We start from the raw sequence: 12,366 nt of genomic DNA, 5'->3' as shown, positions 1-12,366 counted from the left end.
CAGCAACCAGGACTGCTACCCCACACAGAGGCCCCACACAGAAGTACTTACCTGTACCCGATGGCGTGGGGAGCCTCACAGAACGGAAAGCCGCTGTCCTCATCTGACAGGGAATGCCGTTTGCCAGGGACATTGCACTGCTGAGTCGCAGATGCGCCCAGTGAGGTAGCCACCTCACAGCTGCATCCCTGCTGCGAACAGGGATGGGTCGTTCATAATGCCAGGGCGAACCATAGCTGAACGCTCGATGGCGGGCTGGGGGTCCATCTGACCCTCTGTGCCATGGGGAACCAGGGCGGCCAGTCCGAATTCCAGCACTGCATGTCCATCTTCATCCGAAGAGTCGACTAAAAACTAAAGCTGACAAAATAAACAGCTAGTAATGAAAGAAAAACTGACATTTTCAAGAAAATCAAATAAAAAAGAAGATAGGCTGAGACCGAAGCCCCAGCACAGGGAAAGCCTAACTACTCCTGATGCTAGGCAAATTAAAACTGAGTTGGGAGTGGACACTGCAGAGGGTTATTGACCAGATGGGACAGCCCCCAGGGGTGTATACATGCAAATGCCTTTTGTTTTTAACTAAGTCTATATGCCTAGCTACTCCTGCGGAGCAGATGACCATACCCAACAGTGATGACTTAGAGGGGGCGGCGACTGTCGGAGGACGTAAGAGAAAAAAGGTTTTCTTACAAATATTTAAGGCAACAATAATACAAAATACATATGAGACGTAGTCAATTATGGATACACTGAAAATGTGTGTTCTTATAGACAGATGGTTATCTTACATGGCATATAACAAAGTGTCACTTCAAATAACTATTGTTATAGAAAAAGAATAAAAAATAGAATAAAAAAAAAAGAAATGAAATAATGGCAACCAAGAAAAAAATTTATAAAAATCTAAAACATTATTAGGAGTACAGTCATATGGAGGTATCTGTTTGAAATCTATGCATTAATGGATGTCTGGTAATAAAACCAAGAATCCCATTTAAGATTGAATGCTTTCTTGGTATTATTGATTGTATGGAAAATATTCTCCATGATCTAGATATCTTCTATTCTTGCATATACTTGTGAAAGGGGTACAACTCTAGATTTCCAATGATATACAATTGTCCAGTGTGTGGCGACACACATTGCGTGGATTAATTGTAGCAGAGGTGGTTGTACATCTGGAACACTTTGAAATAGCAAACAGTTAAGGTGGATAAGAACAATGTTTTTACCTGCAAGACTATCAATAAGGGAAAAAACTTCCTTCCATATAGGAGATAATGGGATTTCTGACTTACCGTAAAATCCATTTCTCTGATGTTCATTGACAAACACAGCACTTCATATTCTTGACCATAGGGTTATATTGCCCTAGGACACTAGGCAGAAAAAAACCCTACGGTCAAAAAGATGAAATGCTGTGTCGGTCAATGAATGAAGGAGAAATTTTTTATTTTTTTTTTCAATACTTTGTGACAAAAAGCGAGATATGCAAAATACTAAACAAGCAATATATAATGTAAGTGACAACTTTGGGTAAAAAGAAAAAAAAAAAAAGTCGTCATTTTCCTAAAACTTGTGGCAAAATATAAAATATTCCATGGACTCAACATGCCTCTCAGCAAATAGCTTAGGGTGTCTACTTTCTGAAAAGGGGTCATTTGGGGGGGGGTTGTGCTGTCTTGGCATTTCATGGCCCCCGAAACTGTGATATGTGAAATAAACGATTTACGCCCTTAGAAAGCCTGAAGGCAGTGATTGGTTTTCGGGGTCCTGTAAGCAGCTAGACTGCCAAAAAGTCTCACACATGGGGTATCCCCATACTCAGGAGAAGCAGTAATGTATTTTGGGGTGTAATTCCACATATACCCATGGCATGCATGAGCAATATATAATTTCAATGACAACTTTGTGTAAAAAAACATTTTTTTTTTTGTCATTTTTCAAACACCTGCATAACGCATGCAGAGAGTGGAGTGTTACACACACAGTCTAAGGGAACAAAAACGTGTCAAGATGCAGCAGTAAATGTGTGGTTGCAATACATTATTTACAACACTGGGACTACGGGCTCACTTCCAGCAAATGTATACACTTTATAGTTTTTTATAGCACTGGGATTGTGAACTTAATTACTATTCAAAGTACTTTTATTGATTTGCGGATGATTATGTGATTAATGCACTTTATTGATTATTGAGTATTTATAGCACTTAGATTTGTGGATTTAATTATCTTTATTGAAGCACTTCAGGGTTATACAAGGTTGATGTATTACTTTTTGAGTTGCAGTACATTTCGTGGACATGTAGACCTTATTTTTGATTTGCAGCACTGGGATTGTGGATTCTATTTACTATTTTTATGTATGCATTTCACATGTAAAGGGTAGTGCTACACTGCAATGTTTTATATTTACATTACTTAACTGTTTGATGTGGGAACACACCACCTGCAGTATTAAGTGCATTAGGTGATTGCTTTGTATGGGCAGCACAGGAGTTTTTCTACTAGGATATTTTTGTCACTTATAGAGGCACACTTGCTGAGACATACTTAGACTTAGAGATCTCAGTGACATGGGAATGTACTCCTGCTTTGAAAGTGAGAAGCACTCTGCAACTAACTAATACAGTATGCAAGTTTAAGGAAAGTACTACGCACAAAGTATTACGCTCATTGCCACATTCCAGGATGTTGTTGCCCCTTATGGAGGCATGCCCACCACAAATTCATTAGAGATAGAGAGAGCAGAAGCCATAGTATATAGTGGTAAAGAAAGTTCCATTAGCAGAGCCTAGTTCTTGAAGGTCACATTCCAGTCAGCCTTCGTCCCCCGTGGGTGTTACTCACAATAGAGTATTCAGAGACAAGGTCACACAATTGCTGTGTTACAATTTTGGACCCGTGGAGCATTCTGGGGCTAATGAGCTAGACACAAGGTGTCTAGGGATCAAATGAGTTCAGAGCCCAAAGATCATATTACAGACAGCTCCTGCAATTTTCGGTCCAGTACAGCCTCTGAGGCATTGCTGAGGATAAGCTGGTCTGGATAGCTGTGGTGAAGAGACTTGCTTTAACAGCACACACATATCTGGAGTAAAGTAAAATTAATTCATGAAAATAGAGAATGTTGATAAGAAAAAAAAGGTAAAAACCAAGCCATGAATAGAAACATACCAAGCTTAGGCCAAACTCTGTAAATGTCAAACAAGTCATAGAGTGAAAATGCTACGATTAAGCCCAATCCGGGAGAAACGCAAAGGAGGAGACTGTAGCTGAAGCCGGAACTTTTACTATATGGCTTGCTTGACATTCACAGAGTGTACCTGAGCTTGGTACCGCAAGGGTGGAGTGGGACATGCTCCTTGAGGGACCGGCACCTGGGGCAGAGGGGGCACCAACAAGGCATTACACAGGAATCTTTGAGCGACGCTATTTACACAATGCAAAAGACAAAAAAGCGAATTTACCTCAGCAGAGCTAAAGGAAATTAGGGCTCTTTCACACGGGTGAAAAACTGACATAATGTATCTCTATGTAAATACGGATGTCATCAGATGATCATCCTCTGACATCCGTTTTTTGTCAGTTCAGTTCAGTTCAGTTTTTTTGAACGGAGGAGAACCCTATTTTTTTTTCTTCCTTTCAAAAAACGGAACGGAAGCAAAAACGGATGTCAGTGGTGTCATCCGCAGACATCTGTATTTACATAGACATGCATTATGTCAGTTTTTCATCCGCAAACGGATGGGATGAAAAACGGACATACGGACCGGATGACACAAGTGTGATCCGTGTCCGTTACTAAAAAAAAAAAAGGACCTGATCGGGCAAAAAAAAAGGAACCCCCGTGTGAAAGAGCCCTAATGCTCAATCTCCTAGGACAAGGTATGAAGGTTAGGGGAGCGGTTACAGTGGACAGGCCTTAAACATTTGTTCGTCAGTGTCCACCTCTTGAAGGCAGCTGCATGTAGCCACACATTTCTATTAATTTCTCTGTCCCCGTGTCCCTCAATGCAGGATAAAGAAATTAAGTTAATTTATACAAGCTATAGTTAATAAAAGCTCTCCTTTTGGAAAAAAGAAATAAAAGATCGAACAAACTCTTAATTTTCCTACCTGGTGTATATAGGAATTAAGAGGGTTATAGAAATCTGATACATTTCCTTGAAACTTCAGGTCAACAAAGAGGACATGATTTAGAGCATCCAGTGCCTCTCCCTGTAGATCAAGGTCTTCAATGAGAGATCTCCTACCTACAAAGATACAGGAAAAGATATATTGGGAAAGAGAAAATAGTATAGTGGCAGAGACCACAATAAATCAGTAAATTCAGCCTCAAACCTAAATGCTCTAAAAGAAAAAAATGCAGTGGATATAATAAATGTCTACACACCCCTGTTAAAATGTCAGGTTTATGTTATGTAAAAATATAATAAAAATACATAATTTCAGAACTTTTTCCACCTTTAATGTGACCTGTAAACTGTACAACTTAATTGAAAAACAAACTTGGGGGGTTGAGTAAAAATAAAAAAAATAAAATAATATGGTTGCATAAGAGTGCACACCCTCTTCTGACTGGGGATGTAGCTGTGTTCAGAATTAAGCAATCACATAATTTAGAGTGCCTCTGATTAACCCCAAATAAAGTTCAGCTGTTCTAGTAGGTCTTTCCTGACATTTTCTTAGTCACATCCTACAGCAAAAGCCATGGTCTGTAGAGAGCTTCCAAAGCATGGAACACAGTGAAGACAGTAATCATCAAGAGGAGAAAATATGCCACAACAGTGACATTGGTTAACACAAATTCCACGCTAGGATATCCAAGGAGTATAAAGGCTGCTGCCTACCTCAGATACTCCTAAGGGGTATGGCAATATGAGAAGAATAAAAAGGTATAGTGGCACTGCCTAAAGACAAAGAAAACAAATTGATAAAAGCTTTGTAAAATGTATATAAAAATAGGTATCAAATGTGCTCAACTATTCCTATACAAAAACTACATAAATATAAATAAATAAAATGCCAATCAATTAAGGCCTAATAATATATATATATATATATATATATATATATATATATATATATATATATATATATAAATAAATAAACAGTGCTGAAAATCATAAATCAATATCATCATCCAAAAATAGTTCAATAGTCCCAGTAGTGCAAAGTGCAAAAAATTGTCCGTAATTCTAAAAGTCCTGGGCGGCTATAGGAAGGAAAGAAGAGAGACACTGGAGTCCTGGGTGGCTATAGGAAGTAAGGGAGAGAGAGAGAGTGAAGCGGAGATAGAAAGCTGAACATGAAGAGGAACTTCATCTTTCATCATGACAATAACCCAAAGCATACATCCAAATGAACAATGGGATGGCTTCACCAGAAGATGATTAAAGTTTTAGAATGGCCAAGCTAGAGCACAGACCTGAATCCAATTGAAAATCTGTGGGGTGATCTGAAGAGGGCTGTGCACAGGAGATGCCCTCGAAATCTGACAGATTTGGAGTGTTTGGCTGTGCTTCATCTTTAAGAATTCATACTTGAATACATTTTTTTTTTTAACCAGCGTTAGTATCACTTTAACTCTCCTGAAGCAGTCAAATTACCTAGCACGTTCAGAGTGCAGTTGGCGACAGGGTCTCTTTAAGGGCAAGTTTCTCAGAGTTAGGTAGGATTGGAAAATACCTAAGTACAGTGGATATAAAAAGTCTACTTCTCCTGTGGATTAAGGGAGTGCAGCGCATTCTGCACTCCTGTGATCTGCTTTCAGCAGACAGCGGCTGAAGCCTGCTGTCGGCTCACGACATAGAGCCGGTCCAGGCTGGAGCAAGATCATGACAATGAAGTCGGGATCCACCTACATGCCTGGACTAGCACCCGCATCAGCCTCTCAGCGAGCTGCTGAGAGCCTGAGCCAGCTGCTCCTGCCCCTCCACAGCCCAGAAAAATTATACATAAATCATCTGCCCTTACTCAAGATATCCACTGCCAGAAATGCCAGAGGATGTTTTTCAAAATAATTTGTCAGCAAAATAAAGCATGGAGAAATGGATGGATGGGGGGGGGGGGGGTTTGTTTTCAATTTAAAAAATGAATTAAACAGTGTTTTTGGTTTGTGCTGCTCAGAATTGCAGTTCCACTTTAGGCAGCTGAATGGATGGGGGAAGCAAAGGGGAATACTATAGAGCAGTGATGGAGAACCTTGGCACCCCAAATGTTTTGGAACTACATTTCCCATGATGCTCAACTATACTGTAGAGTGTATGAGCATCATAGGAAATGTAGTTCCAAAACATCAGGGGTGCCAAGGTTTGCCATCACTGCTATAGAGTGTCACTTGAGTGATAGCTCTCAGTTTGCAGGATATTCTGCTATTACATACAAGATGGGGATACCCAGCAGGAGTACAGGGCTTTTAGATGTCTAAATAAGACAGGCTTGAACAGTTAAAGAACATCCCTAGAATACGTTTAACCACTTCCCGCCCGCCCTATAGCAGATTGATGGCGGGAATGTGGTTGCATTATCCTGACCGGACGTCATATGACAGCGGCAGGATAATACAGCTCTGCGCGCCCCCCGATTGACGTAGCTCTTTACCATGTGACCAGCCGTGTCCAATCACGGCTGGTCACATAGTAAACAGGAAGAGCCGTTGATCGGCTTTCCTTAGTTCGTGCCTGATAGGCACGAGTAAAGGAGCGCCGATCGGCGGCTCCCCTGACAGGGGGGGGGGGGTTCGTCACTGGTAATCAGATCATTGATTACCAGTGCAGACCCTCGGGGGGGGGGGGTTGCCACTAGAACCACCAGGGATGCCCACCCATGACCCCAGGGATGCCCACCCATGACCCCAGGGATGCCCACCTATGACCACAGGGATGCCCACTATGGCCACCAGGGATGGCAATCAGGGCTCAGGGAGCCCCCCATTGCCCTCCCCATCAGTGCTGCCCGCCAGTACCCTCCCTATCAGTGCTGCCCACCAGTGCCCATCATTGCCATCTTTCAGTGTCGCCCACCAGTGCCCATTATTGCCCACCAGTGCCGCCTATCAGTGCCCATTAGTGCCCATCAGTGCCGCCCGTCAGTGCCGCCTATCAGTGCCCACCAGTGCCTCCGATCAGTGCCTCCGATCAGTGCCCATTAGTGCCCATCAGTGCCGCCCGTCAGTGCCGCCTATCAGTGCCCACCAGTGCTGCCGATCAGTGCCCATTAGTGCCACCTATCAGTGCCCATCAATGCCGCCTATCAGTGCCCAGCAGTGCCGCCTATCAGTGCCCAGCAGTGCCGCCTATCAGTGCCCAGCAGTGCCGCCTATCAGTGCCCAGCAATGCTGCATATCTGTGCTACCTATCAGTGCCACATATCAGTGCCGCCTATCAGTGCCGCCTATCAAAGCCACCCCATCAGTGCCACCCCATCAGTGCCACCCCATCAGTGCCACCCCATCAGTGCCTCCTCATCAGTGCCTGTCAGTGCAGTCTCATCAGTGCTCATCAGTGCAGGAAAAAACTTATTTATTTACAAAATTGTATAACAAACAAAAAACTTTTTTTTTTTTTCAAACTTTTTGGTCTTTTTTTATTTGTTTAGCAAAAAGGAAAAAACCCAGAGGTGATCAAATACCACCAAAAGAAAGCTCTATTTGTGGGGGGAAAATGACATAAATTTGGTGTAGGTACAGTGTTGCATGACCGCGCAATTGTCATTCAAAATGCAACAGCGTTAAAAGGGGAAAATTGGCCTGGGCAGGAAGGGGGTGAAAGTACCCTGTATTGAAGTGGTTAATGCATATATAATATTATAGGAAGAACAGGCAACAGGGTTTCAGTAATGTGATTGTTCCCTAAAAGAAAAAAAAAAAAACAGGTACTAGTAGAAGGTATAAAAGAACAGCTGACAGTAGAGGCATCTTATGCCTGGTACACACGATGAGAGTATCAGACGAATGATCGCTTGTTTTTTTACATGCTAATCTCATATTGAAAATGAAGAGTTTACTAAAGTTACGAAAACTCTCATATGACAGAATATGAAGCGATGTCATGTGTTGTAATGTATTTGTATTATATTTTCCAATGACAACTGTACGAGTTAAAGGAAAATCGTACGAACATTTTTTTCTTGCTTGTCCCATCAGATGATATCAGATGAACTGTCGAGAATGGCTCTCATAAACTTTGTGCTAAAGATCAGATTATCATACGATCACTATCTACAACAGTTTCATTGCCTCTTCAGTCTGAATAGAAGACTGGCGGTAACAGATCTGGCCTCATATACAATACAATATACAGTACAGACTGCTTTAGTTATCATCATGAGCCAAACCGAATGGGTAGGTGAAAAGCATACTACTCCGACACATTTCAGAGCATTGGTCATAGCACCAAAAAGGAAAAAGGATACCGAGAAGCCGTTCAAAGACATTACCAGACGCAGAAGCACCTATGTACAGCAAATTAACTGCCTCATATTATAAATGAGATTCATAATTGTGTGTCCATTACAAACCTGTCTGCAGAGACAGACTAGGGTGTCTACTGTTCTTCATACTCAGGTAAACTTTCACCTTTCTCAAGATATCTTCAATCTGTGTTTCAATATCTGCAAAACTCACATCTTCAAGAGGATTACAGTACTGATCAATGAGAACAGCTCCTAAACACAACAAAAGAGAAACAGTTCAAAAATGTCACAAAAACAAATACTGCGCATGCTTTATTATTTAATTGTAACTCCAGACAAAACAATTCTATTTTTTTTTTCCATTTTGGATTGAGCCCCTACTGGTGAGAATTACTTTACTGCTGATGCTGCATCTTTCCCCCGATGAATCTAAGACTGAGAACCGAGCAATCAAACATCACTGATCGCTGGGTTCTCTGTCAGTCACCGGCTCTCTGCTCTGCCCCCCTGTGCTCACTGGAGCGCTGGGCTATGGAAGGGGCGGGAGCCGCTGGCTCAGGCTCTCAGCGGTTCACTGAAGTCCAGGCACATGGGTAGATACCGACCGTTTGGATGCTATCTTTTCTGAGCCTGAACCAGCTCTGTGACATCGCCCTGACTGCTGCAAACCGGCCACAGGAGTACAGAATGAACTGCACTTTTGTGAACCACAGGAGAAGTACAGCTCTGGCTGTACTTCTCCTTTAACTTTAGACGAAGGATGAAAGACTAAAGCTACCTCGACTAGACAGCACTTCACCAGTGTATATAGTCATAAATATAACAAAGGAAAAATATTTAATCTATTATTTGCAGGGGGGGGGGGGGTTACATTCTTTAAATTTACTCTTCACTAAAAAAACAGTGACAATAAAAGGCAACCTTTCCAACGAGGATATTTAAAGCGGAGTTCCGGCCTCAAAAACTACTTCGGCCCATCCGCTTGCTGTAAATAGCCTAAAAATCAATTGGATAATCCCAATTTTTTTTTTTGCTTTACTTACCTTGTTTTTGAAGAAAATATACTTACCTTCCTTCCACTTCCTCCCTCTGCGCTGCAGCCCGAGCAGTCTCTTCCTACTTGCATTGACTCCTGGGAGCGATGATGTTAAGTTCCCAGGAGTCAATGCACCTGCACCGGCCATGCTCGTCACTTCCAGTGGCGGCACGTCATTCCTTGCTAAACAGCTTCTGGGCATGCCCAGAAGCTGTGCAGGGATGACGCGCCTGCACCGGAAGGGACGAGCAGGGCCAGTGCAGGGCATTCTGGGACTCCGACATCAACGAAGAGGACACTCTGGCTTCAGCTGCCCACACCTGAAATGGCAGCGCTGGACAAGACATTTTAAAGGTAAGTATTTCTTCTAAAAGGTAAGTGAACCGGGGGACAGTTCAGAGGCTATCATTGCTGAAATGTACTAGCCCTGACTGTCCCGGGGGTATTTTTATCTAAAACATTTTTTTGAGGCCGGAACTCCGCTTTAATACTCACCTCTCCTGTTGCCCATGCTGTTGATTGCTGCTATACTGTAGAACTCATATGCTGAAGAATCTGGGAATATTGAATTGTTCCTCAGCCGTACATAGTGGTTCATTTCACTGATTCCTACGTCACCCTCCTAGGAGTCAGTGGGAGGAACTACCAAAATGACACCCCCTTTATACATAAACATGCATGATGCAATAGCTATTTATTGGGTTGAGTACATTTTTACAGTATATCAGAATACCTTGTGTCTACTATTTGCTAACCTTGCAACTGAAAGACAAGTAATGCAAAGACAAAAGAGGCAGCCAGGAAGAATACGAGGTATGCCTCCTAGAATTGCATAAAAACTGTGAGGCCCTGTACACACTATGAGGAAATCGGGCAATTATCTGGTTTTCTTAAATGGTTTTACAGCAGGTTGAAACCGAGAATGGTACTAATTGTATAAAAATCCTGGAACAAATTTTTTTCTTGTTTCACTTATTGTTGTTTATTGTTTCTGATTATGCACGGCCTTTCGTATCAGATTTTTCTCATACGACAACAGTACACATTAAGCAAAAATTGTTAGTTCTGTTCATATACGAGAAGAGTTTGCCCTTAGGAAATTTGGAAAGTCTGAATCGGATTGGTCAAAAGTTGTGTACGCATGTTACAAAATTCAAATAATCGTTCCTCGTACGGAATTTTGCTTCTGATTTTCCTATAGTGTGTACCCCACTTAGGTGTATAGCCCAGTGCTCCTATTGTTCTAATTGGTTGCTTCAATCCATGTACGGCCAGCCTAAATTGGTCAAAACTTGCGTTTTAGTTGGAGCCACTCTCTCTGTACTCCTCTTCCAATGTGCAAACTGCCCTTATCTTTCAGTAGCAATTTAGAGAAAATAGAGGGGGAAGATAATTGTATGATGGTTAGGTATTTTTACACATACTAAGCACTTGCCTATTTAGTTTGAGAACAATAGGAGCCCTGGGCTTTTTTTTTTTTTTTTACAACCCATCAGGCTTAATAAAAAAAAAAATAAAAATATGCGCAGATCGCTGACACAAGCGTTTTTTAGTGCAGTGGTGTCCCCCGCTGAGCTATTGTATAGCGACAGGGGGACTGCTGCCCTCCCAGCCAGAACACAATGATCAGCGCTCACAGCCATTGGCTGCAAGCATTGAATGGATGCTGGTTTTCCAGCATGCTCGTTCAACAGAAGTCGGCTGCCAGACCGGCTTCTGTCAGAGCGGAAGCTGTACAAACTAACTGAAAGTCGTCCAGTTTCTGCCGAACCAACTAATGTGTATTAGTGTCACACAATAAGCATATAATAAGTGTATATATATATATATATATATATATATATATATATATATATATATATATACACACACACACACACGGCAGCTTAAACTGGCCATACATATATCAAAATTCGGCTGGTTCAGCAGGGACCGGCTGAGGTTTGATCCATGTATGGGCAGGCTGATTGTATCCAAGTCAATCCAGCAATCATGTTGGGTACAACCACCCTGTCGGATTTTTTTTACATGCAATGCCGCTATAGCCGCTGGCAGTAATCATTGTGTTCTGGCGGCTAGGAAGGCACCCTGCCCCCCCCCCCCCCCGTCCCACTAGCAGAACACAATAAAGCTGCGGGATCCATTCTCCCCAATAACACTGATGGTATTGATGGGGGAAATGAGAAATTGTCTTTCCTTCCACCCATGGTGGGGAAAAAAAGAAAATCGAATCATCTATGGGCTGCCTTAGTTTAACACTTTTAGGTCAGAAAAGACATGCAAGCAAAGCAGGCAAAAAAATAATAATAAAATACCTTCTAAAATGTCTTGTTGGTCTACAGGTCTTTGAAGAAACTCTTTAAATTTAGACATGGTAGACTCTTGGCGCATGCAATATAGAATCTTCTTTGCACAATACTTCTGTATAAAACACTTCCTAAAATTAAAAATCGGTCATCAACCTTATGTTAAAATGGCTTACAACAAGGGTGCTTATCATTTTATTATGAAAAGGATGAGAGTTTAATTTAGCACTGTTCCTGGTGCCCTTTAATGCAAGAACTACATTCTTTTTAGAGCAGGGCTTCCCAAACTTTTTTTGGGCCGAGACCCACTTCGGAATACAGTTATTTTTTGGGACCCACTTGCTTGTAATTGAATATTGTAAAGTGCTACAGAATTGTTGGCGCTATATAAATGCAAATAATAAAAAAAAAATAATACATAAAGTATTTACTTATGTGTGGCCACCATGTTCTAAGTGAGGGGTCAGAAACCTGTGGCATGTGTGGCATATAAGCGGAGTTGTAAGTAATCAGCACCCTCATAGACAGTATAAGGCAGAGGACAGAAATCAACCACCCCAGGACAGTGATCAGCAGGCTATATGGCACTCACCCTCCTTC

The 12,366-nt window shown here is 41.9% G+C and overlaps 1 protein-coding gene across 1 annotated transcript in view; it reads right to left on the bottom strand.

Moving 5' to 3' along the window:
* The window catches only part of FBXO21 (F-box protein 21), a gene marked incomplete at its 3' end in the record, with an annotated part of 100,578 nt that overhangs the window by 67,694 nt on the left and 20,518 nt on the right, over positions 1-12,366 (bottom strand). The window contains exons 4-6 of the mRNA XM_082252210.1: positions 11,776-11,897; positions 8,530-8,676; positions 4,126-4,262 (exon numbers count right to left, since the gene is read on the bottom strand). Coding sequence (XP_082108336.1) covers positions 4,126-4,262; positions 8,530-8,676; positions 11,776-11,897 — 406 coding nt within the window. The remainder of the gene's footprint in view (positions 1-4,125; positions 4,263-8,529; positions 8,677-11,775; positions 11,898-12,366) is intronic.

Source organism: Pelophylax lessonae (assembly GCF_965119305.1).
Source record: "Pelophylax lessonae genome assembly, chromosome: 1".
Lineage (NCBI taxonomy): Eukaryota > Metazoa > Chordata > Amphibia > Anura > Ranidae > Pelophylax > Pelophylax lessonae.
This window is presented reverse-complemented; position numbering and strand designations above follow the sequence as displayed.